This window comes from Panthera leo, chromosome B3 (genome assembly GCF_018350215.1).
Source record: "Panthera leo isolate Ple1 chromosome B3, P.leo_Ple1_pat1.1, whole genome shotgun sequence".
Lineage (NCBI taxonomy): Eukaryota > Metazoa > Chordata > Mammalia > Carnivora > Felidae > Panthera > Panthera leo.
The window spans coordinates 44,308,419-44,335,538 of record NC_056684.1 but is presented as its reverse complement, the minus strand read 5'-3'; the positions used below and the strand labels follow the sequence as shown (position 1 = coordinate 44,335,538).

At 43.9% G+C, this 27,120-nt stretch overlaps 1 protein-coding gene across 1 annotated transcript in view; it reads right to left on the bottom strand.

Moving 5' to 3' along the window:
* Positions 1-21,094, bottom strand: part of ANXA2 (annexin A2) — a 43,491-nt gene extending 22,397 nt beyond the window's left edge. The window contains exons 1-3 of the mRNA XM_042941861.1: positions 20,994-21,094; positions 9,644-9,702; positions 6,650-6,749 (exon numbers count right to left, since the gene is read on the bottom strand). Of these exons, the coding sequence (XP_042797795.1) occupies positions 6,650-6,749; positions 9,644-9,691 (148 nt within the window). The 5' untranslated portion in view covers positions 9,692-9,702; positions 20,994-21,094. The remainder of the gene's footprint in view (positions 1-6,649; positions 6,750-9,643; positions 9,703-20,993) is intronic.
* Between the last annotated feature and the right edge of the window lie 6,026 nt (positions 21,095-27,120).

Genomic DNA, 27,120 nt, shown 5'->3' with positions numbered 1-27,120 from the left:
GACTGATAGTGAAGAAGTCACTATTTACTGTCTTAGCATTGCTAACACCAAAAAAAAATCTGGTTCCTTCCATTGTCCCTAGGTAGAACTGATATTTGGATTTCCTCAGGGGAAAAAAGTAAATTTTTACAAAAAAAGAAAAGGGCTGAGAGGCAGGCAATCAAAGCTAATGCCTACGGTTAGACAGGCACCAGGGACTCCTGCACCCATGTTTTGCAGACTTCTTGGCTCAGATTTGGCATCTATACACCCATGTAGACAAAGATCATTTTGAAGAAAATCACAAAATCTGTGCTCAGAGTAAAGGTGGCCATGACTCAGCACTGGCGCCTCTTTGTTCCCAGTGCTGCTGTAAGATGAGAACTCAGCCGAAAGTAAACTTGATCACAAAGGGAAAAGTCCTCAGTGAAGGGAAGGTTCCCTTCCTCCTGTTTCCTCACAGGAGGGTGGGGAGGCCCTGGGCTGCATGGGTCACAAAGACCTTCCTCACGAGTACACTCCTCAGGCTTAAGGGTTCCTCGCGAGTACACTCCCTCAGGCTTAAGGGTTCTTGTAGGTTTGCGCCCTCACCTCCCACTCCCCTCTTAAGAGAGAAGCCACCTTTCACAGCCAGTCTACCTCCTGGCATCTTTGAGAGACTATATTCCTAACTGCTGTCTCAGCTGGACGAATATCCCTCCAGGTGTGCCGGTGAACCAAAAATACACGTCCCGGCCTGCTTTCCACTGGCATGGAATGTTAGGACTTTGGGCCATGCTGGAAAACATGGTTCCTTTTCAAAAATATAAGAGAAAACTAAGTGCAAAAACTTGCTGCAGTTATGCTTCTCTATACTTGTGCTTAGGAGAAGGGGGAAAAATCACCCGCTTTTGCATCCATCCCTTCCGGAGAACACAAATACTGCTAAAATCAAAACTGGCAATAATAACAGGGCAACTCATTTCCCTCCCCTTCTAGAGAGAGAGAGAGACCGAAGCTGTAGCTGTCTCTTGGCACTTACACTAACTCTGGGGTTGTGCTGCTTCTAATTACAATCTATTTTATGGAGTCTGGATTCGTCCTTTTCTAATTTAGCTGACTTTCCTTTCTAGTTATTTGGACCCATATGGTAAACCATTCACAGCTGTGTTGTACACTCTATAGTATATATTTAACCCAGGGCCAATCTAGACCAAGAGACTCCTACAGATTTAAGTCTCAGAAACCTCTTGTTAATTAACCAATATTACTACTTTTGCACAGCCTTATTCGGTTTCTAACTAGACATAAATTAAGGTAAGTAATTGCATAGTCTACCTCAAGCCAGAGTATACACAAAACAATCATGCATTTGGTTTAGGTGACATACTCAAGAGATACTAAGATCCCTTCAAACTAAAAACAAGGCAGACTCACGAGCGTGAGCTAAATTCATTTTGTGAAAACAGATCAAAGCTCACTAGGGAACTGTTATCCTTCCTGGATACTGTCCAGATTCTGGAATTGTCCTCTGCTGCCTCATCTCGCTCCCTGCTCTGCACTCACCTGTGTGTGGTCTGGGATCTGTGCACATTTGACTACACTTTAAATATAGGTTAAATATTTACCTTCTCACACAGTCTCAGGGGCCATGTTAAATCAGATTAAATAAGTTTAATGAAATAAAGTCCTTGCCTTCAAGGAACTCACATTCTGGTCGGAGAGACAAATCCATACATAAATAGCTACAACACAGTATGACAAGAGCTGTAAATGACTTACATGAAGTATCTAAGACAAAGACCAAGGAATAATTGATTCTGCCTCCTCCTCAGAGAAAACTTGGAGAAGAAGCTGTGTACGGGCTCATGCTGTGAGGTGAGTGGGAGCTGCTTGGGGATAGAAGTGGGCTAACACTCCCACTAGATGGGGACTGCACACTCCCATCAGGGTAAAGGCTCTGAACAGCCTGGAGAAGCAGCTAGAAAGAGAATCTGCAATGGATGAGGCAAGGTGACCCATTAAGAGGACAGATGCCATAACAGGCCAGGTGAGAGGATATGACTGAGGGGAAGGAAGGCTAATAACTGCTTCTGGTCCTCACGACTAGTCCAGACAGTAGTAGCAGCCCACTGTTCTCACCCAGTCCTGCCCCTCCCTCAAATTCCTCCAACTTCAGGCCTGTTCCCGTTTACCATCTTTTTTTTTTTTAATGTTTATTTTTGAGAGAGAGAGAGAGAGAGCGCAAAAGAAGGAAAGGGACAGAGAGAGGGAAACAGGATCTGAAGCCAGCTCCACACTGACAGCAGAGAGAGTGATGCAGGGCTTGAATCCATGAACCGCGAGATCACGACCTGAGCTAAAGTGGGAAGCTTAACCAACTGAGCCACCCAGGCACCTCTGCCATCCTTTGTTCAACAGCAGCTGCAGAAGCCTCCCCACAGGTGACTTGCTCCCAGCTCTCCTTCCTGAGAGTACCTGCACTAAAGGGAAGTCTATGGTCAGTCAGATGGAGCAGAACACGCCCAGTGAGCTCGGTACGTGGCACACACTTGCACATGTGTGCACATACACTGAGGTGACCTATCTAGGAGGGGAGGCCCAGAGAGTCATCTCGTCATGGTCCTTTGCCCTTTGTTTAGGTCAGCATTTGAGGTTTACCCTTTGTTTCCATTGATGTCAAGGAAACAGCAATTATAGAGCATGGTGACCTCCCGATAAAGGGTTTGAGGTGGGAGTGGGGTTAAGGTGTGGCATGAGCTTCTTAATTACACTTAAGGTAGAAGGTATTTTAAATGGGAAGCGCAACTATTAATTAGCTCACTTTTTAAAAGTAGTGTTAGTTATCTACAAATATCAAGAGGAAGGAGAAAGGAACAAAGGGATGTTACTTTCCCGACTAGTGACTTCATTTGTTTGTAATTAAATGTATTGCCTTCCATTTATGAAGATGATGTGTGCCACCATAGCAAATTTGGAGAATACGGAATGTGCTGAAAGTGCAATAGAGGAAAAGAATCAATTATACAACTGACACCTTTAAGGTGAATGTATGTTAAAATGGGCATTCCAGGGGCTCCTGGGTGGCTCAGTTCGCTGAGCGTTTGACTTCGGCTCAGATCATGATCTCACGGTTGGTGAGTTTGAGCCCCGCGTCAGGTTCTGTGCTGACAGCTTGGAGCTTGGAGCCGCTTCGGATTCTGTGTCTCCCTCTTTCTTTGCCCCTCCCCTGCTCACGGGCGCACGCTCTCTCAAAAATAAGTAAACATTTAAAAAAAATTAAAATGAGCATTCTAAAATGTTGGTGATGGTTGCAAAACTCGGTGAATACACTAAGAAACTGAATTGCACATTTAATATAGGTGAATTGTATGTAAGTGAACTGTATCTCTGTAAAAATTGCTCATAAATCTCATTTTTCACATTTCTGTGACATTCTACAGATATTCTATGTAACACAGAAGGAGTCACCACAACTTACTAAGTCATTCTCCAACTAGAAGAGACCCGGGGTTTTCACCACCATAACTAATGCTGATATTAACATCTTTGGTACACTGAGCTCTACATGAATATCACTTCCTTTCTTCTCAAAAGTTTCCTGGATTTAAGGTTCCCAAACATACTGACAATCCACAAATTATTTTAAGGGGCCAAGAGAACTAATACAAGAAAATTCAGTTACTCGGTAAAATTACTAGGTACCAAAAGTAAACAATTAAGTGGTCCTAAGTGGAATCACTAGGCATTAAGTCCGGAAGAGAAGAAGACAGGGGATCTGAACCTGGACCACAAATATGACAGGTATCCGATATCGATAGAATCCCAACTACAAAATGTTCTTCATGTCTGAAAATAACTTATGGCAAAGAAAAAAAGTCCAATCCTTGCAGGTGGGTGGCACGAGATCAGGGTGTTTAAGAACACAGGCCTGGGGCTGAACAAAGCTGTTCAAACCCCAGTCTGAACCAAGGCCAAGAGACCTGAAACATGTTAACCCTAAATTGTGTCACCCATAAATCCGAGAGGATACAACACTATGTCAGGATCAATTTGAAGTTCACCTAAGAAGAACATTCCTAAAGTGCCTGGTGCAATGCCTTCCCATAATGAGCGCTCAATAAATGGTGGCAACCATATTAGTGATGCCAGCTGCTCTTGACCAAACTGGAATGCAGGAATCCAATTCTTAGCCCTCCAGACGTTTCTGTTTAGAAACTACAGTATTTTCCTACTAACGCAGAAAGGGCCTGAAGGTATTTTTATTACCCTGGGAGTTTCAGCTGTTACCAGAGTTCATTTGCACAATCTTTACATTCCAGTGTGCTTAGAAGCTTTCTCATGCAGGGATGAAAGCAGCCTTTGTCTCAAGCTTGTAAAAGGCACCATCTTTGTCAGATGAGTTAACTGTTAGGTGAGTGCAGTGTGTTTCTACAGTGGCCTGTCAAGAACCCCCAGGAATGTAGGCACACCCAAATAGGGAGATAAGGTGAGTGTTAGGACAGCGGATCCTGTGTGTTAAGGTAACATGTTTTGCACATTTTGAGCACTGTCTCTATGGCAGGCCCCACTCATACCTCACAACAACTGGGGGAGAAGAAAAAAACACCAAAACTGTGTGAAGTGTAACTTTGATTAGCTCTACTTTATAGGAGGAAACTGAAGCTTAAGGAAGTCAAGTGTTTTTCCGGAGTCAGAGAGCTAGTAAATTAGTGGCAGAGCCAAGGTGGTAAGTGAGCCACAATGGAACATGCACTCACCCACTACACACTTCAGCTCCAGCGAAGAGAAAGGTCTGTGGTGAGATTAGCCCTGCAAGTTTTTTTTAACTGTTTATTTATTCATTTTGAGAGAGACCATTGGAGTGCATGCATGCCCACGCACATGCGCAGGGGAGGGGCAGAGAGACAGAATCCCAAGCAGGCTCCGTGCTCAGTGGGGAGCCAGACGACGGGCTCGGATCTCGCAAACCATGGGATCATGACCTCAGCTGAAATCAAGAGTCATACACTTAACCGACTGAGTCCCCCGGGAGCCCCAAGGCCTGAAAATTTTAGTCTCATTTTCTGATTAGTGACTTCCTGACTTCCCAATCCAGCCTTTGACAAGTATGGTCATTTAAAAGCATCAAGAAAAGAAGACTCATATTAAAGGTCTAATTTGGATGCTTCTTTACTCTCCCTTCAGTTGTCCAGGCAGCCATTCTGGGAGGTTCCCAGTGTCCTCACACAACGTAAGGTGCAAATCCTTGTGTCCTGTTAGAGCCACAGGATGTAAAAGATTTTTCTCCTCTCCATCCTGTCTCTAGAAACAAAGTCACCAGTTTCTCTGAGGTTTTAGGAAAGATGACCATGTAATTTATCCCACAGAACAATTCTGAGAGTGACAAGGGGCACAATCAGTAAATAACGTAGACATAAATAAGCCAGGTCATATGATCATCCTTGTTTTAGGTTCCTAGGTAATCCTGTTTGAAGTTCCCAGTCTGTCAGTGACCTGAATGCAACTTGTACAAGAGTGTCCCTAAGTTTAAACACTCTACTGTGAAGAGAAAACCACTCATCAGCACAGGTAGGAACCAGCAACTGCTCTGGTTGCTGGGTCACATCCACATTTCAGTCTAGCCCCTCAGGGAAAGGAAGTGCTTTGTCCAAAAGGGGGAAGAATGCAGTGAATCACAAGCATCACCACACTAATCACAATGTTCCAGGGATTTGGGGGGTGGGGGGACCCCAAAGACACGTGCTTCATTAACATAAGCCAGAGTCTGAAGAGAAAACAGCACGATGATGACCTGAACAAGTTCTTGCTCAGCTCCGCCCAATTAAATGCTTCATCTGCTGTATTTCTAAATTTTTTTTTTCAACGTTTTTTATTTATTTTTGGGACAGAGAGAGACAGAGCATGAACGGGGGAGGGGCAGAGAGAGAGGGAGACACAGAATCGGAAACAGGCTCCAGACTCCGAGCCATCAGCCCAGAGCCTGACGCGGGGCTCGAACTCACGGACCGCGAGATCGTGACCTGGCTGAAGTCGGACGCTTAACCGACTGCGCCACCCAGGCGCCCCTCATCTGCTGTATTTCTAAGGGAAGCTCATATGCCCCCAGCCCTCTCTTACTCATCCTAGAACTTGAGGAAACACTCATTCTGACAGCTTTTCTAATTCAAGCTCCAGGCAGAAGAAGGGGCGTAACTAATAGGGTTAAAAAAAAGGTCTGAATTTTTTGTTCATTAGATCAATCTAAAAGCAAAGCAGTAAAAATTTCCCAGCATTTTTCCAACAAATGTAACAAAATTCAAGGGGATCCAGGACAAAAAAAGGCTCTTTCGGATCACCATGACCAACCTCTTCCTTATAAAAGAGGCGCTGAGGCCTCCAAGTGAAGAGTTGAGCCCAAAACACACATGCAGGGGATCAGGCCTCATGGCTCTCAGCTTACACCTATTCGCATGTTACTGGGCTACTTGCTTAAAATACTTTCTCATGTTTCAAGTCTTCTCTTCAAAGTGGGGAAGGAAGAGGGAGGGAGGGAAGGAGGGGTGGGGTGGAGTGGGGAAGGCATAGATCCACTCCATCAAGGCTCGATGACAATTTCAAATGGGCAGTATATGGAGATTTGAGGGAGAATGAAGAGACAACAAAAATGCCTCAATCAGAGCCTGACAAGAGGAAGACAAAAGTCACCTACCTTTGGTCTTGATGGCCGTTTCAATGTTCAGAGCATCACGCTCAGCATCAAAATTGGTGTATGCTTTGACCGACCCGTATGCGCTTGGGGGAGTGGAGTGCTGAGGTTGAAAGACAAACACACTCAAGTCATAAACATTTCAAACCCTCCAGCTGAAACAGCCCTAAAATGGACTTTTTTCCATTGTTTCTTTAAACAATTCAAATCATTCGTAAACTAGGTAACTAGGGAAGTATCAATGTGCCCATCACACAGAGGATAAGAAACTTCATCATTTCTAATGAGAATTTGTCTTGAAAGGCTCAGCTACTTTAGAATACACCGTCTATTTCCACTTACCCTATTTCTGGTGCACACTCAAAAGCACACAACCCAAAATTGGGCCTCCTGGCTCTCAGCTTAGGCCTATTCCCATGTTACTGGGCGTTTATCTGGTAAGGCTTTGGAAAGCATTAAACTAGGCCAGCAACAATGTGAAACAAGCTGAAAATGTGGTAATGCCTGAATGACAAGTGTGTTTAGCCAAGTTTTTGCTACAGGCATATGAATTTCCACTGGGCCTGTAACACTGGGCTCACAATTCTTTAAAATGTAAATGTAAAATGCTGGCCTGCTTATTTTAGACTATCAGATAAGCGAGGGAAGCCATGGCACTAAGGTGGTCAGGCCTCACGGCCCACAACCTCTTTCTGCTCACCAAGTTCCTGCTCCTCTCTCTCTCCGTTCCCTCTCCTCTGCTATCTTTAACACTATGCCTTGAACCCTATGCCTACCACTCTTCTTATTTTCTTATCGCCTTTTAAACAATACCCTCTCCCTTTTCCAATGATCTGATGGCCCCACTCCCGCCCACCCCACCCCACCACCCCAGACTGAGGGAAGGACAGTAGAGTGCATCTACATCACTTCCTTCCAAAGCGTTAACTTCTCTCCTTCCTTGAGAGCTCTTGGAGCTTTCCTCCCTGCTACCTGGTCCCAAAGCAAAGGACAAGCAAAAGAAGACGGACACTGGTTTATGCTGTCAGTGGAACCATCCACCTTCAACATCAAGACTAGTCCATCGCCACCACTTACCCCAAGTACATAATAGCCATCATGATGTGATGACTTTGCCTTGCTTCGGTTTCTGGGAAGAGTCCCAGACCGAAGTGCCCTGACTTACCTTTCCACCCACGGGCAACACATTATGAGGCATCCCAGCACCCATGTCACTTGGTTTTATTAGCAGTGAGGTTTTACAGGTAAGTAACTATGATGCCATCCTCTCAAATATCTCCCAAGGCAAACCAGAAATCTAAGTTCAAGACTGGACAGAGTATTTCAAAATGTACTTGTGATCATCTTGGCCAAATACTGAATCCATTTAATATTTAAAACTCTGAAACACAATGGATTCTTAAAGTATTTTCCATCTAATTTTCCTCAACACTCCCGTAAGATTATATCAATGGAAATGAAACATACATTCAGGAAAAGGTAAGGACAAATGCTATTCTGAAGTAATACATTTATTATGGTGGCTATAAAATGTGTTTGGAAATCTAAGAAGAACATCTTAGATTATTAGGTTATTATTATTATTAGATTATTAAAACATTATTAACAATAAACAATCAATTATTTACATCAATTATTTCCAAAGGCAAGCAGTCTGGTCATTGAGCCATATCATATAAGGCTTTATTTCTCAGGTCCTATGTTGTCTTATTCCAAAAACAACAGTGAGTAGGGAAAAGTTATAAATAATTTATAAATTTTCTGGAAACAAAACTAAATGGATAATTGAACCTATTACCTGTAAAATCCACTTGTTTGAAAATCAAATTATTGAGGAAAAGTGATTTTTTTTCTTCCTTCAAAATATGGGGGAAATTGGCCCCTGGGTGGCTCAGTCAGTTGAGCAGCCGACTTCGGCTCAGGTCATGATCTCGCAGTTTGCAGGTTCGAGGCCTGCATCAGGCTCTGTGCTGACAGCTCAGAGCCTGGAGCCTGCTATGGATTCTGTGTCTCCCTCTCTCTCTGCCCCTCCCCTGCTTGCGCTCTGTCTCTCTCTAAAGTAAAAAACATTAAAATAAGGGGGATATGTATGACATTTTCTATTGGAGGCCCATCTCTCCACACAGAGAAATGCATCATACTAAAGGCTACATGAGAAGCCAACTTCTGAAATCTGATACTAAAAATAATCTAATGATCAGATCCATTAAGGAATAAATTAGTTAGCTCTTGGACTTGTCTGGAGCTCAACATGCAGCTTGTAAGTGTTGCCAACAACAGTGTGCACAAGTTCCAAGAGGAAAGGTTAAAAATATACACTATTGGGGCACATGGGTGCTCAGTCAGTTAAGCGTCCAACTCTTGGTTTTGGCTCAGGTCATGATCTCACGATTTGTGGGTTTGAGCCCCAGGCTGGGCTCTGTGCTGACGGCTCAGAGCATGGAGCCTGCTTTGGATTCTGTGTCTCAGTCTCTGCCCCTCCCCTGCTCTCACTCTGTCTCTCTCTCTCAAAAATAAATAAACATTAAAAAATTTTTTTAAAAAATAACAAACGTCTAAGTCCTTGTCTAGAACAACTTCCTGTACACCGTAAGAAGTCCAAAACACACAAGGATCATTTTCAAGATGGCTGTAGCTTATGACAGTCATTAATAAAATGCCAGGGCATGACATTAAAAGACATGTATCATCATAACAATTACTACCATTGCCATGCTAAGTATATAGCAAGGTAAAACTCCAGCCACTCCAATGTCACTAGTGTATGTTCAATTTTAATGTGATGCCCAAAAAGTTTCTAGTGCCATAACATTTCTATCAAATTGAACTACTAGGAACAGCAAAAGTAACGGGGAAGGAAAGGGGAACAAAGACGGGGAATGACTGTCTGTATTTTGTCCTCATTTTCCCTAGATGCACAAAGAAGGAGAGTAGCACAGTTATCCAGAGAGATGTCCAATTTGCAAAAATTACACAAAGTGAAAATGATATACTTACATCACCCTCCAAGCTGAGCTTGCAGAGAATTTCGTGAACAGTAGACATTTTGAAAGAAGCTGGGGAAAAAAAGTACAACAAGAAAATATTTATGGAGAGGCTTTCCTTTCCCCTGAAGCGCAGTGATTCATTATACTAATCTCTATTTCTTGGACCATTTCATCTGAGGATATTAGAGTAATTTTTGCAAATAGATTCAATTCCTATCTTATGATTGGGCAAATTAAAGCTGGGAGATGGTATGCCTTAGATTTGGGATGGACTACAGAAGTAGCCAGTCTTTCTCCTGTTCTGTGTAAACAGAACCTGGGGAGACTGATTTGTGAATATAAAAACATAATGCTCCCCAAGGCTAATGCAACCTGTTCAAACAGGATAAAACTGAGTCTTCCACTTCTCATAAAAAGTGATAAGCTTGTCAAACCAGCCACTGCTTCTGTATTTCTCACCAGTAATTTAACCTATTGAAAAGGACCTGAAAACCATGAGTGTGGCCTGAAATCAATAGCATTCGCACACTGGCCCATTCTGTCCATACTTATTACTATCCATAATTATTTTCTTAGCTCACTGATGTTTAGAAGATATTAAACTGTTTATGAAAAAGACAATGGACAGATTTTCTAACATTAACTCATTCCATAAAAGACTGATCCTTGTATTTAAGATTCAAAATGGCTGAAATGAAGTCATCTTCCAGTTAATACACTTAATCGGGCTGTGACACTATAGCCTGATGAATTGGCTTTCCAGCTTTGCAATCACACAGTTCTCGGAATTGATACACCAACCTCTGCCAATGAAAAGTGCCCAAGTAGCAGGAAATTTATCTCAACTGAGACAAGAGAGGTCATTTAGTACCAAATTCCCAAAATAAAGAAAACAGAGCAGAGCTGTATCCTGAAACAGTGGGATCGACAACTGAATTACAGCAACGTTCACTTTGATCTCTCTGTGCTTAATATTCTTTGATCAAGGAAATTATGCCTATGCAAATCCTACTTTCCATTCTCTTCCAACAGTTAGCACGGTCTAAGTATCTTCATAAAACTGGCTTGGAGGCAGTGTTTGGCACACACATTTGTTAACTCTTCTCAACACTTTGGACGAAAAGCAGGTGCCAGGCTCTGTGTTGGGTGGAGGTGTAAGAAATGTAAGAAAAGAGGATTCACCTTTATTTGTGCTTATAGATATATTTTTGCAAGATTTTCATCCTGAGCTCTCTCCTAGCCCACCCCTCTGTCTTCAAGAAAACCACCGCTATTCCAAGTACCCCCACTCCCTCAGCCCTCAGACACCCCACCCGCAAATATGTCCCACCACTGGGATAGAATCCTGACTGTAAAAAGTCTCGCTCTATAAATAAACTGTGGTACCCAGACAATGGAATATTATTTAGAACTGAAAAGAAATGACCTATGAAGCCATGAACACACATGGAGGAATCTTAAGTGCATATTACTACGTGAAAGAAGCCAGTCTGAAGGGCTACCTACTACGCACATGGTATGATTCCAACTAAAATGGCAGTCTGGATAAGGCAAGACAAAGGAGACAGTAAAAGGATCAGTGGTTGCCAGGAATTAGAAAAGAGGGAGGGATGAACAGAGGATTGTTAGGGCCACGAAACTACTGTGTATGATACTGTAATGGTAGCCACTATACATTTGTCAAAACCCATAGAATGTATAGTACCAAGAGTGAACTCTAATGTGAACTATGGGCTTGGAATGACAGTGATATGTCAAGGTAGGGTCATCAGTTGTAACAAATATGCCATGCTGGGATGGGTGGTCATGCATCTCCAACGGGACTGTCCAAAACAGTGGCTACCAGCCACACCCGGCTATCAAGCATTTGAAAACTGTCCAGTCCAAGGTGAGATGTGCTCTAAGTGTAAACTACACCCTGGATTTTGAAGACTTACTATGAGAAAAAGAATAGAAAATATCTTTGTTTTTTTATATTAATTATATATCGTATTTATGATATGTTAGGTACATTGGGTTCCACCAAATACATGATCTAAATTTAATTTCACCTGTTTCTTTTCCTTTTTTTTTTAAACGTGGCTACTAGAAAGTTTACAGTTGCATGTGCAGCTCACATTCTATTTCTGTTGGGCAGCACTGGTCTAAAGGATCCCATGATGCCATGGTCCAATCCTAGTCCAAAAACGTCTGCAGTAGCCAGGTTACTGGAAAACCAAGTTTGAGATTTCTTGTCAAGACAAACAAGTTTGAGTCTGCCTTGATAGAGCAGGAAATCTCCTACTTCTACTTGTGGCAAGAAACATTCCAGAGGGTATCACCAGTATCCATCAGCCTGAGAATCACCTAAGCAGAATTCCCTAGGACACTAACCACCCAATCCTGACCCTGACTACCACCCCTGAGGCTTAGTCAGAACTGCAATAGGTCTGCAGTAAGGGATGAACTGTTGTCACTCACCTGGAAGAATTCTAGTCCCAACCGTAAACCGCTAAGAAATAAAAACACCGAAACAAAAGCAAAACCCTGAACAGAGGACCGCTAAGTCAGACTTGCAGACAGAATTGTTTCTCCTCACAGAGAAATGTGGATTAAAGCCCACTTCTTTCTTAAATCAGTTACCTCACATTGGTTCTGACGTTTAGAGAATCTCAACCACAGAGGCACAGTAAGTTTTTATTGCATAGTTCTTCCTCTAAGTTGCCTTTCCAGCCATGAGCACTGGCTTTGCAAACAGCTGCCTAAGCTTGTCCCACGTGGGACCCTCGTTACCGTATAAGTCAAAGGCAATCTGATATACACTCTCCATTCCTGTTAATTCTTCTCCCACAGCCACAACACATTGAGGAGAGCCAGAAAATAGGGGTTTTTTTAAGCGCCACAAAGCTTCATCTCCATTTTATCGTCCACAGTTGTGCTGTTCTTTCATCAAATCAATCCTACATGCTACTATCAATTAAATTCTTGGGGCACATGAGTGGCTCAGTCAGTTAAGGGTGCAACTCTGGCACAAGTCATGATCTCACGGTTCCTGAGTTTGAGTCTGGTTTGTGAGTTCGAGCCCATCGGGCTAGCTGCTGTCATCACAGAGCCCACTCCAGATCCTCTGTCCCCCTCTCTCTGCCTCTCCCCACCTCTGAAAAATAAACATTTTTAAAAAAATAAAATTCTTCTATTTCATCCTATTGACATAGTTAAAAACCCATCCTTCAATGGTATTCTCTTATTCCAGCTTGGGGCAGCCCTCAAAGACTGGCACAGAAACCCCATTTCAGCGCCCTCTATGTACTCCCCAGGAAAAGTGGACTTGAGCCCAATAGTTACTTGCTTCTCCCCAAACACTGTACTCCTTTCATCCACAGCACCCTGATGCCTGCTTCCTCCCCCATACCCTTACCTTTACCTCTTTTTCTAGTTATGGAGACAATACCCATTCCTGAAGTTACCACTACTCTGGCATCTGCTAATGGGGTGGCTGTAGCTGCCATCCCACATGCTCTCTCCTACCTTTCAATGCCAAAAGCACTTTCTGATGCCACCAGACTTCTTTGCTGAGCAAAACGTACTGACTGAGTTCCTGCATGTACCAAGTATTCAAATGGCAAATGCCTAAGTACCATTCAGAGTGGCAGGGAGTATGTTTTACCTCATCTTCCTCATGGAGTCTTGATCCCCCGCAAATTTAAGAGTGCCTTGCACACTCTAGATGCTAAATAAACTTTTAGAAATGAGTTGGTATTTGGCATAATTAACATTTATATTTGTATTATTTATAGCCATTCTGCAGAAAAAGCAAAATGATCACAATAACCACAAAACAATATCCATGACATTTGCTATAACTCAATGCAAGTTCTTTTCTATCCAATAAATATTTCCTATTTCGTGCAAGCTTAATAACAAATACATTTTCACCTTACAAATAAAATATGGCCCTTGTTTCTTCATCCGATCCCCTGGCAATGCAAAGCCATTTTGTGAACAACTGACTAGTCACTAGAAGAAACAGTCGGCTTTGCCACTTATAATGTTTGTTAAAACATCAGTTAGCATAGTACGTTTGATTGATAAGAATGTGCCAGTGCAGCGCTACTCTTGAAAGCAGAGAAAGTCTTGGTAGTGCTACTGTAGGTTACAAACACGGGTAACGTGCAAATAATCAATAAACCCCTAGCAAGCACACACTTGGTCTGCACTCACTGAGGGCTATGACAGACACACACAAAACTGTGAAATGCAGACTCCACCCCCGCAGGGCTTTCCAGCTCTCTTCCCTTCCTGCCCCAGTGAGACACCTGAGACATAAGCCCAAGTTACTCAGCTAATGAGAATGGAGGCAGGGCCAGAATCTGGGTCCTCTGACTCTTGGGCCTTCACCTTTGCAACTTCACAACAGTTCTTCATTCCAAAGACTAAGACTCAGGCAGAGAGAAAGATAAAAGTAATAAGGGTGAGATCAGGTAAGAGCTTTCTGGTGAGGTACTGACTCGGGAAGGTTCCAACCAGAGAAACATGGGGGAAAGGCTAGGGAGAAGAAATGGAAGAGACCGTCTATCCCTGGGTGGTGGGAGAACCAAGAGGACAGGTTTAAAACATGTCTAATGTGGTATCCTGTGGGGGGCCTAAAATATTGGATTCTGAATGGTGCAAAATTAAGATTGGCTGTGGAAATACTGGAGAGCCAGAAAGCCAAAGTGATTTGTTCACCAATGCTTGTAGTATCTGTTCACCACAACATTTGCTGTGGAGGCTGAATTTTTGGGGGGGGGAGGGGGTGGTGCAGGGGGGATGCAGAAGGGGAGGGAGAGGAGAGAGACACACAGACAGACAGGCTCTTAAGCCCTGACGTGGGGCTCAGTCTCACAACCGTGAGATCATGACCTGAGCCGAAATCAAGAGTCAGACTAAGCTTAACCAACTGAGCCACCCAGGTGCCCCTGGAGGCTGAATTTTCTTACTTAAGCTCTGCCTTGGTTTACCTAGTGCTTTGAGAATAAAATGAAGTCTACAAGCCATGAGACAAATCCACTCTCACCTATTCCACATCACGGTGTAAAAATTCTGAAGTGTTTTAAAAGCAGAACAACCACTCCTTGCCTGGCAGACTTCTTACAGAACATGAAAATGGCAGTCTGCATCACTCTTTCCAGCACTTTGACCTCACCCAGATTTCCAACTGGTTTCAACTTGTAAAACAGAAGGGAAAAAAAAGTCAGCAAATACCATCTGTTGGTGAGTTAGGATCTGCACGCACCAGTACCTTCCATTCCCAGGGAAGGGCTGGGTGACGAGACAAGATCATTAAAATGGCTCTTTATCAGGTAAAGTTTTTCGTTAAAGAAAATAACTGGAGAGGTACAGAGTGACTTACTGAAAGAGCCACACCTACTTCAAACAAGTCTGAAATAATTCACCACCGGGGTGAGAACACAGACTCACCGTGCCCCTCCCTGCCCCAGCCATAAAGGGAACAGTTTTTTCCTCTGGCCTTGAAAATATTAATGAATGAAGACAGTTAACTGCCTGACTGGAAAAGCTCTTAGAGTACAAAGCCAGACATTAATGAAATCTGTGCAGGGGCGCCTGGGTGGCTCGGTCGGTTAAGCGTCCGACTTCAGCTCAGGTCATGATCTCACGGTCCGGGAGTTCGAGCCCCGCGTCAGGCTTTGTGCTGACAGCTCAGAGCCTGGAGCCTGTTTCAGATTCTGTGTCTCTCTCTCTCTCTCTGCTCCTCCCCTGTTCATGCTCTGTCTCTCTCTGTCTCAAAAATAAATAAACGTTAAAAAAATTAAAAAAAAAAAATGAAATCTGTGCAGCTGTCGAAAAACAATCTTTTACATTTAACATAAGGACTGTCTTAAAGATACTTAAGGGGGCGCCTGGGTGACTCAGTCGGTTAAGCCTCCAACTTCCTCCAACTTTGGCTCAGGTCGTGATTTCACAGTTCTTGAGTTGGAGCCCTACACTGGGTTCTCTGGCTAAGCCCACTTCAGATACTCTGTCCCCATTCTCTCACTGCCCCCCTTCTGCTGCTCATGTTCTCTCTCTCTCAAAACAAGTAAAAAAGATTATTAAAAAAAGATACTTAAGGATTTGTTCTTTTTTTTAAAAAAACCCTACATTTTTAAAAATATTTTACTGTTTCACTTCAAACATGCAGTAATAAAAATGGTACAAGTGAAACAGGTTTAACTATTCCCATAAAAAGAAAATTAAAACAAAATTTGCAAAAAACAAACAAAAAAAAGTTGAAACAGACAAAGCAAACCCAAGAGTCAACACTACAAATCAAAAACAAGTCCTACTAAAAGGAATTAGGAACCAGCTCCAGAAAACCCAAATACTAATTCACACAAACAAACAAACAAAACCATGTTGCAACAGGGCTGGTCTGCACAAATCTGAAATCTGAGTATAAACCAGCAGTTTCGTGGACACACCCACTTTACAGTTTTTACGTGGCATGTTGATGTGTTGCCACAAAACACAGCCCTAGCAACCATGATGAATCAATCAGGAACTGGATGATACAAATGAGGATTTTTAAAGCGAAAATGTGTGGGGTTGGGAGTGTGGAGAGTTGGGTTTCCCGACCAAAACCTTTCCTGTGCAGAGTTCCAGGTCCACAGGATCAGACTGGGATTTTAAACCAAAAGTGGGGAGGAGGAATGCATGAGTGGGGCTGGGCGTGGAATTCATATTGTACTCCGTCCACTCTTCACCCCACCACCCCAAAGCATCTCTACTGAAGAGAACATTCCTGAAAACACATACTTTTCTCCTTGGTTTTACGGTCTTGATCAATGCCTGAGTCACAGGGCCAAGTCATTCCGCAGAAATCCTGGAATTCTGCCCAGTGGCCTTGATCTAACTGAGCAGGGCGGACACAACAGCACTTGCTCTGGCTTGCTCGTTTGCTGCCAGACCTGTATCAGGATGGGTCTGTTTGCTACCTACAGACCTACGTGGCAGCCTCCTGTTCTCAGAGATTCTCTGTCAGTCCCCTGACGTGGGTTTGGAGTGGGTGGAAAGAAACTGGCAGGAAGAATGAAGTCAGCTGGCATGAAACACTTTCAGGGTTGGGAAATCAAGGCCTGCACATCTACAGTTCAATTTCAATGTTTTATGACCCACTTATTACATTTCTAATGGGGTCCTGATGCCTACAGGAAAGAGTCTAAACTCAGCATTCAAGATCTTGACTCTGAACTCTACCTACCTTTCCATAAATATCTCCTACACAGCCCCACACGAACGCACGCATACAAATACGTATGTGTGTGTATACACATACACACGCACACACCCCTAGCACTGCAGTCACACTGGACTGGTAATCCTTCCCCAAATACACTGAGCACAGTTCTACTACGTCTATGCCCAAGTTCTTCAAGTTCCCTCCTCTGGGAACACCCAATCTTGATCAGCTGACATCCTCATGAGATTTCAGGATACAAAAAATCATGTACTTTTCTCCTGCACCTCTCCCTGCCCTGTGCTCCTGTCTCCTGTATATGAAGGTGGTCTTCCATTGTATCTGCTCATAGGGTTTGTCACATTCACTTCTGTTTCCTCACAGGTCTGAGCGCAGTGCCTAGCTAACAGTTGGCGTTCAATCGCACTTATGGATGGTTTACACACACTGGGTCTTTCCAACTTATGTCTCCTATTTCAATGCACTCTTGCTCAGTCTTCTTTCTCTCCTTCAGACTAAACATCCCAAATGCAGTTCCAGTTCCATATATTCTGAGCTGGATGCTTAAGCGGCCAGCTTCTGTGCAAATCTTCTCAAAGCCTGGCAGATCACTTCAGGGGCAGCCTCCTTCTCGTCTTGACATACAGCCCCTTCCAACCCGCAGCACCCTACCTCTGTGCTGTTAGGGTCACTTGGGCTCTAGCTCTGTCCCCTAGACAATGTGGAAATGTAACCTGCATCTCCTACAGCATGGAATGTAAGGAAGGAGGTGGAAACGAGGACCTGCAAGTGGCCTCTGGACTCCCATTCCCTCTGGGTTAAGAGTGTGCACACTGGGTGTGGCCAGGAGACAAAGAGCAAGGACTCTAGATCACAGCCACTCCCTTGAGTCGAACTTCCCAAACCAAAACTGGGATTAGAACTCAGACTACTTGGATGCTACTGACTTCTCTCTCATAAGACTGAGAGCAGAGGACTTAAAGTTTCAGGGTGTACCCCAGAAGGGAGATTCAGAGGTAATCTCGGTGGAGTCACTCAAAACAAGCCTGGGCATCTCCTGACCCCTACTGATGACCTGCTTCCCAACAAAAGAGATGGAGACTGTCTCTGGCAACAGAAGGAAAAGTATACCAGTGAACGGGTGGAAAGAACTTTTTTAAAGAACTGGAATTTCCTGATGTAGCCTCTAACTAGAACTGGGTGTGGCACCAGGGAAAATGAGGGAGGTGGAGTCCTTTGTGCAAAAAAAGAAAAAAGAGGAGGATTCCATTTCTATTTAATTCTAACAATCAAATCCAGAAGGCAGGTTAAGTCACTATAACTTTAAAGGTCACTGCCACAGGCAAGCTAAATATGATGCTCAGGTTTGTGGAACAGCTGGATTAAAGGGGAAATGAGCTTTCACCAAGTTTGGAAACTAAATATTCATTTGGGAAAATGTAAAGTTCAAAATCCAACTACTATCTATATAATTCACTTATTTTGTCTGTTTTCTTTCACTTCCTGCCAGACTTGGAGTCTTAAGAGCAGAGTTTGTTTTGGTTTTATTTGTTTGGTTTTTGTCTGTTTTGTTCAGTCTTTTATACCCAGTACCTACACCTGTGAGTAGAACATAATAGATGCATAATAAATGCTGTGGAACGAATGGATGTTCAAAGCAGCCCAGGAGACCCTGGGACTCCTTTTTGTGACCCGCCCACTCTCCATTAACAAAAAATGCCTCTGCAGGCCCACAGCCTGCAAGAGTGTGTTAGTGCAAGATTCCAGTTCCGACGGTGCAGAAAGAGCCTACAGCCCTCAAAATCAATAACAATTATAGAAGGCTACCTACCTTGCCAAGAAAACTACTTAAATCAGAAATTAGTCAGGAAACTAATGGCCGTGAGAGCCAGCATAATGTCAATCAATACAGTCCTTTAATAGCTGAAAGACACAAAATGTTAAATACTAAGATGCAATCCAAGACCAAGAACCTAATCAAAGCCAGTGAGCAAGCAGTATTTCCTGGGCATTTGCCACAGATAGGCTGTTTGGCTCTGTGGGAAATTACAAAATCCAGGAGGTCTCCAAATCACAAAAATGCACATTGATGGTCACACCCTTTTACTACAGATGTGATGGATACTTTTGGAGAAACCCCTGAAGCATCTAGATAAGAGATGGACTCAGAAGAAAGAGAAGTGCTAAACTGAAATGTGTTAATGTCACAGGCCAGAGGACTCCTCTCCAGAGGTTGCCTCTCTGAACCTGGCCTCATCTGGGATCTTCCCTCACAACGCCTGAATGTTGTAATTATGCGGTTCCTTAATTCCATAGCCTCTAACTTTATAAAGCATAGATGTGTTTAGGTTAACAAGCTTTTCTTGGTTTTTAAATAATACAACTCCTTTGGGTTGCTGAGGATTTCAGGATCACCAACCACTCTTAACTTCATAAATACTGGTTCAATTTGGTAGTCTCTAGCTGGGTGTAAGTACACTGATGTGGGAAGACAGGACTGGATAAGCCTAATGGCTTCTGCAATATGTCAGAGAAGGGGGGCACTAAGGACACAGGAGGTAGGTGAAAAAAAAAACAAATTGGGGGGTGAGAGGGGGCAAAGATCTAATTTTCCAATTAAAATAATTAATCAGGGCCAACCTTAAAATTAAGGAAAGTTCCAGAATGACATTTCAGTGATTTATTCTTCCTACCCACATACCCTCCTTTATCCTCCCACCTTTCCTCCTCACCATCACCCGCCACCAAATTAAGCATGTACTATCAGTACAGAATTTAGATACAATCCATGTTAATTAGGAACCTAAGCACCTCTCTAACATTGTTTCAATGAGAAAGTGCATTCTGCATTCTAAATCTCCAAGTTCCAGACCAGCACAGCAGAACCCACTTTTGGACAGAATCCATCAGTAGAGTCAGTCTAAACTCAGGGGCCCAGACTCCTTGACTCTAGGATCTTATGGCTTTAGGTAAAGACCATTTGTACCCATGAAGCCACTGCTCTTTTAGATTCAGAATACCCACAGCATTAAAATGGCAAATCTTAGCCGAAAAGTGACAATCTGCAATTGTGGGGCACTTCGTGTTTTCAGTATGCTTTACATATTTACTTTTGAATGTGTTTTTTTTTTTTTTTTTAATCTTCAATGATAACCCTGTGTAGGTAAGAGCGAGCATCCTGAAGCCACTTTCATGGGTAAGGAAACTGATGTCCTCCTCCCTACCTTCTCAACAGCCAGTTGATGGAATCCAGCCCTCCGCTCCAGGGGCTGAGACCGGCCTCCCAGCTGCCTGGAGCAGCCCAGGGGGCCACGCCCTTTTCTGTATCCTGGTCCCTGACTCACTGCTGCATCACCGGGAGTAACAGTCAAGGACAACCCTCTTCCTTCCCTTCCCCCAAGCTTGGGGGACACTTACTTCCTGACGCAAAAAATGGTCAACCAAGATACTCTCCAGATAACAATGAAATCAAAAGTTGCTCTCCTACAAGATAATCTAGGCAAAGGAGAATAAGCTGAGTTTTTTTTTCCTTCTTTGTTTCGTGTTATCGGGTAGAGCGGTTGCTACTACAAACTCCCACACCCCAAACCGCCCCCCCCCCCCCCGCGCCAGCTGCTTTCCTCCTTCGGGTCGGTACAAGTTCCACAAAGGCGAGGTTTTGTTTTGTTTTTCAAGTAAAGTAACTTGAAACTGCTGGGGGTTACTTTCTAGATGGCCGTAAAGCTTTTATTAAACATGGAGGGAAATGCCCCCCAGACCGCCCCGCCTGGGAGCCGAGGCTACCCGAGCAGCCACACCCTGCCCACCGCCTGCGCCCGGCGCGTCTGGAATGTAGGGCCTCCCTCCGCTCCCCTCCCTGGCGCCCCTCTCCAAGCTTCCAGGGAGCACTGCGGGGGGGATACCCGACCCCCTCCCTCTGCCCCGCACCCCCAACGCCGGGGCGCAACTGGTCCCCCTCACCCCTGCCCAGACCACCTTGCTACTGCGCCGCTCTCCACCTCGTGCGGACCGTCCCTCCAGCCCCCTCTCCTGGACGGCCTCCCGAGGCCGTTCCCGTGGCCCAAGCCTCTTTGCCAGGCCGTCTGCCTCCTTTTCCGCTCCTCCCCGCCCCGCTAGCGCGGCGGCCCCGGGGCCATAGCGGGCGGGCGGGGCGCGCCCCGCTTACCTGGGCCGGGCGCCGAGAGCAGCGAGCGTCCCCAGTTGTGCAGCAGAGCTGGCTGCCCTGGGTGGGGCTTTTATAGCCGCCACATCCTCGCGGTGCAGGCGAGGCCCGCCCCGCCCCGCCTCCCCCGGCCCGCTCCCACCCGGAGTCCGGGTGACTCACCCTCCCCGACCCGCCCGCCCACTGGGGCGGCCTCGCCCAGGAACGTTCCGGAGCAGCGCCACGCGGGAGCTGCCCCCGCGCCCACGGCCCTGCCCTCCATTAAAACACCAATGAGGCTTCCTTGAGGCCCACGTATCAGCTCGTTTCTTCTTCCCTCCTTTTACTTTTTTAGCGCCACGTCGAGTCCCAGCCCTGGCTTAAGTTAATAAATTAGCAAGTCTTTAGTAGGCTCGGAGCTTGGTTAAGTCACTTTTTCTTTCTTTCTTTTTCTTTTTTTTTTTTTAGGCATCAGTGCAATGGAAGGAAGAATTGTTCCAAGAAACATAAATCGGGATTCCCCTCAACAGGGGCCGTTGGCATCCAGCTCAAGCTCTCCGTTACCGTCTGCAAACATATTAGCTTAACCTCTGACCAGCAGTTCCCGGGAGGAGAGTGGGGCGGGCGATCCGCCGGGTTCTGCCCTGCAAAGACTGGCTCTCCGGGGCCTCGCAGCGGGAAGTCGGGCCCGGAGCCAGGGTTGGGGTGGGAGGAGCGGGTGGGAGGCCGAAGCCAGGAGCCAAGATCCCACCCCGCTCGCGCCCGGGAGGAGCCCGTTTTCCGGAGCGCGGTCCGCTCAGCTTCTCTCCACGCCTCGCACGACCCCGCTCCGCACCCTGCGCGTCCTCGTGGCAGGCCGTCCGGACTGGGTGGGGCCGGTGGCTTTGAGCCTCGAGTTCCAACAAAGAAGTTCCTCCCTTCCCTCTTTCATAACTGCCGCTCTTCCGCAGCCTTTTTGGTTTTGCTCAGTTTCTTGCTTTTTCTTCCCTGCTATTTTCCACAAGCCACAGTGGAAACATGTAAGCAAACGTGATTTTGTGTGTGACTACTCAAATACTGCATTCAAACTTCAAACTAGCAGGAATGTTTGACTAAGAATCCCAAGGACGTCTCCCTGCACCTTTGAAGTACTTCCTTTCTCACCAGTTACCAAACTCTTCTCTACTCCTCGTGCTTCTCGTGCTTCTGTTTTAATCTTCCATCTACTGTAAGGTCTATTTTCACTTTCCAGTTGAGCCTCATTTCACTGTTAGGAATCAGAAAATGATAGGAAAGCAAAGAGACACAGGTTGCCATGCTCACGGTAACCTAGCAGGCTAGCCACAAAGGGGGTCTATGGACACTCACCCCTGAGCTCACTGTTACCCAGTTCATTCCCTTGTAATTATACATAATAGGCCCTATCAGAAGGACAAATAGAAAATAAACCAACTCTTTTGGTACAATTTCTGATTTACATTTTTTTAAATGATTTTAAGTCATCTCTACACCCAACATGGGGCTCGAACCCACAACCAAGAACTCAGGCTGCCGGCCAGGCACCCCCCCCCCCCCCACCCTTTACATTTATATACAGCTCTTAAATTTAGGCTGAAAGCCTTACAGGCAGAAATTGTGTTTATCTGCCTACTCCTCAGAACATTTTGGAACAGAAAGGGAAACAGACTACACAGGTGGACAGAATTCTACCTCTTTTCTATTCCTTTCAGGGCATGGTGCATAGCCTCTTATTCCTACCTGTGTGTGGTGGGGCCTCTACACAGCATAAGATTAAATTCAAATCATGGAATACATTAAAGCCACCAAGTATCCAAAAGAATGTTTTTTTGTTTTTGTTTTTTGTGGGGTTTTTTTGTTTGTTTGTTTGTTTGTTTGTTTTTTGCTTATCTTAGTTACGACTTCAGCAAATTCATAAAGATCTGGGCAATAGCCAGAGTTTGCTTCAAGCTACAGAAATTTACACTGATAGTATCATAAAGCTGAAACTATTAGAAGCCATGGTTTGCTATTTCTGAGAAGCGTGGGACCAATTCTGCCAGTATAAAAGAACTTTTTAATCTCTTAGTGCAAAGATTCTCTTTTTCCTTTCTATTCCCCCCATAGTTGGGGAGGATGTTTACTACAAAGGATCTCAGATGAGGTCTACTGTTGTGCATACTGACCCCTAAAGCCTCTATTTTACTCACACTTTGTCTGCTGTACCTCAACACGGCTAATAATACCTACCTAGCAATGATAAGCACTCACTAAAAGGATAGAATAATAGAAGAGAATTATTCACACAGTAACAGAATGTTAGAGCAGAGAGGGATCTCAAGACCAACTTGCCCAATCCTTAATTTTTATAGATGAAGAACCTGAAACCCAAATAAAATCTCCTACCCAGTCCAGAAATTAAATAATGCACTCAAGTTATTTATTGCAGGGTATCAAATTACCACCAAAACTTAGTGGTTAAAACATAAATAACCGCTTATTTACTCATGATTTTGCAATTTGGACAGGATTCAGTAGGGACAGCTTGACTCTGTTGCACATGATGCTGGGTGGGGCAGCTCAACTAAGGTTGGAAAATCAAAAGTGGCTTTACCCATTTGTCTAGTGACTCAGCAGGGGTTGCTAGAACGTCTGAGAGCAGGCTAGGTCTCTCTGTCTCTTGGTCTCTCATCCTCCAGGTCCTCATCTCTACACCAGGGTAGTAATGGTGCTGGCTTTTCAAGAAGCAAAAGCTGAAGGTGCCAGGGCTCTTAGCTTGCAGGCTATACAAAAACAGCAACAGGCTGGATTGGCCTCATGGGCTGTAGTTTGCTGATCATTGCTTCAATCCATTGTCTTCTCAGTGTTGGGCTTTGCTTTTCAGCCTCTTGATTACACTGTCTGAGATGTCTTTCCTTTTCCTTAAGAATGGCCCATATTTAGGGTGCCTGGGTGGTGCAGTCAGTTGGGCATCCGACTTCAGTTCAGGTCATGATCTCACAGTTCGTGAGTTCGAGCCCTGCATCGGGCTCTGTGCTGACAGCTCAGAGCCTGGAGCCTGCTTCGGATTCTGGGTCTCCCTCTCTCTCTGCCCCTCCTCCACTCACACTCTGTCTCTCTCTCTCTCAAAAATAAAGATAGATAGATAAATAAATAAATAAACAAATAAATAAATAAATAAATAAGAATGGCCCATATTTGTGGCTGAGTAGCTCTCTCAATATGCTTCATGCCAGTAGAAACTCAAAGGTCCAGAAACTTTTCGTTTTGTCCTGTTTGTGTCCAAGCTGACAGTTCTTTTATTAATAAAAATTATCTTTAAAACTCGGTGGATTTTCTATAAATCTTAGTGAAGTTCATTCCAGGCTCCAAAATTTATATCCAATACAATTTTCTCAAAAACATTATGGGTCTTCTGTAAATCGTAATGAGGTTTAACTCCACGCTCCAAAATTCACATGTATTATGCTTGCTAAAAACAGACCTCTCTCAGGGTGTCTGGGTGGTTCAGTCAGTTGAGCATCTGACTTCCGCTCAGGTCATGATCTCACGGTTCATGGGTTCGAGCCCCACATAGGGTTCTGTGCTGACAGCTCAGAGCCTGGAGCCTGCTTTGGATTCTATGTCTCCCCCTCTCTCTGTCCCTCCTCTGCTCACGCTCTGTCCTCTCAAAAATAAATAAACATAAAAAAAAGTTTTTTTTAAACAGACCTCTCTCTCTACTTGGTGCTTGTCAGGCTGGACCAAAGCACTTAAGATTCCTAAAAGACCTGAGATAGTCTTCAAAGTACCGCATTAAATCTCTCTGAAATCTTAAAAATAAAAGAAGGTTTTGTAGCCACACATGATTTGATCTTTATCCCGAGGCCATTTCTTACTTTGTAAACCTTGTACTGGCTAACAATTCTGTTTGGAAACCAAACATCTTTCTTTAATGATTTTTCCCCCTCTTATACTTAATCTTAAGAGGCAAAAAGATGACCATTCTCAGGATTCTTCCTGGAAACCTCCTTGGCTAGATTCAGAGTTCATTGGGCACATTTTCTATCATTGATGTTACCATAGGCAATGGTAGCGTTAAACATTCTGCCAATACATAGCCTTTTTCTCCAACCTCCTCACTACTCTTTCAACATCCACTAACCATCTACTGTCTGGTTACTGCCTGGCAGTAGGGTCAATGCCACATATTTTAGGTTTTTGTTACAGCAACACTCCATATCTGGTACTAATTTGTTTCAGTTACTGATATTAGGAAATAAACCACCTCTAAATCTTAGAGGCTTAAAACAACCACCACCATTTGCTTATGATTCTGCAAAGGGCAGAATTCACTGGGTCAGCTCATCTCTGGTCTATTTAGCAGTGGCTAGGGAGACCCAGGTGAGTCTGGAAGATCCAAAAGGGCCTCTCTGCAGCAAGGTAGTTGATAGTTTTTAGGAATGAAAGTGGAAGCTTCCAGGCCTAGACGGTAACATTGTCAGTTTGTCTGTATCCCACTGTTCAAAAAGCAAGTCATTTAACCCAAATTCAAGGGGAGGGGAAATAGATTCTACCTCTTCATAAAGGAAGTGACAGGTGTTGAGAGGGGTAGAAGGAAATGTTGGCAATCACTTGTGCAAACAATCTACCACAGTACTTAAACTAGTAAGTGGCAGAGCTGAGACTAGAATATATGTTTCTGCCTTTCCATTACACCATATTTTTCACATACCACCATTTTTTCAGTGACACAAAGGCTGGCTCCAAGTCCTCTGTTACATGGCTTAAAGTCTCTCTAACCATTTAGCTGTTATTTCTCTGAGCCCTGCTGCATATAATCAGTACATAATAATGGCTTGTATTTGAATATGTGGCCAGAAGAGGAAAAGAGTATTTGTAAAATCTAACATTCAAATAATAGGTGTTCTAGCAAGAATAAATAGGTAAAACAAAGGGAAGAAAATCATCAAGAAATAAAGACAATTTTCTAGAACCGATGGCCATGAGATTTTACACTGAAAAAGTCACAATAAATAGAAAAAAACAAAAAAGCAACAACAACAAAATAAGCCTAACACACAAAGGCACATTACCATGAAATTTCAGAACACTGGATGGAAACAGGGAGAAATTCCTAAAAGAGTCCAGAAATTTTTAAAGGTCATACATGAAGGGTAAGAAATAAGAATGGCATTATACTCAGCATTCAAATCTTGGTTTCTAAATACTATTTTCCAGTAAATGAAACAATTCTGCTAGGAGAAAGGGCTGGTTCCAGAAATGGGGCAGAGAAAATACATGGTGAGCTTTGTGTTAAAAAATTTATCAAAAAGACACAAAAGCCAATTTTAAGGGGCTCTCCTCGCTAAATTTTGGGATAATCTGAGCAAATGATAGGAACTGATGGAAAAATGATAGGAACTGATTATAGTACACTGAATTGTCTAAATTGATAGTTTAAAAAAATACACAAAAGATAGGATAAGGAAGCTCTTATTTACAGAGGAATGCCAACTTATAAATGTATTAGGAAAGAAATATGAAGTCATTAGTTTGCAACTAGAATTCTATACCCATCCCACTGTAAATCAAGGATGCATGCATAAGAAACATTTTTCAAAAATGCTGGCTAACAGACACATGAAAAAAATGCTCAACATCACCCATCATCATGGAAATACAAATTAAAACCACAATGAGATACCACCTTGCACCAGTCAGAATGCCTCAGTTAACAACTCAGGCAACAACAGATGTTGGGGAGGATGCAGAGAAAGAGGATCTTTATTGCACTGCTGGTGGGAGTGCAAACTGGTGCAGCCACTCTGGAAAACAGTATGGAGGTTCCTCAAAAAATTAAAAATAGAACTACTCTACAACCCAGTAACTGCACTACTAGGTATTTATCCAAGGGATACAGGAGTGCTGTTTTGAAGGGGCACATGCACCCCAATGTTATAAGCAGCACTATCGACAATAGTTGAAGTATGGAAAGAGCCCACATGTCCTTTGACACATGAATGGATAAAGAAGATGTGGTATGTATGTGTATACACACACACACACACACACACACACACAATGGAGTATCACTCGGCAATCAAAAAGAATGAAATCTTGCCATTCACAACTACGTGGATGGAACTGGAGAGTATTATGCTAAGCAAAATTTGTCAGTCAGAGAAAGACAAAT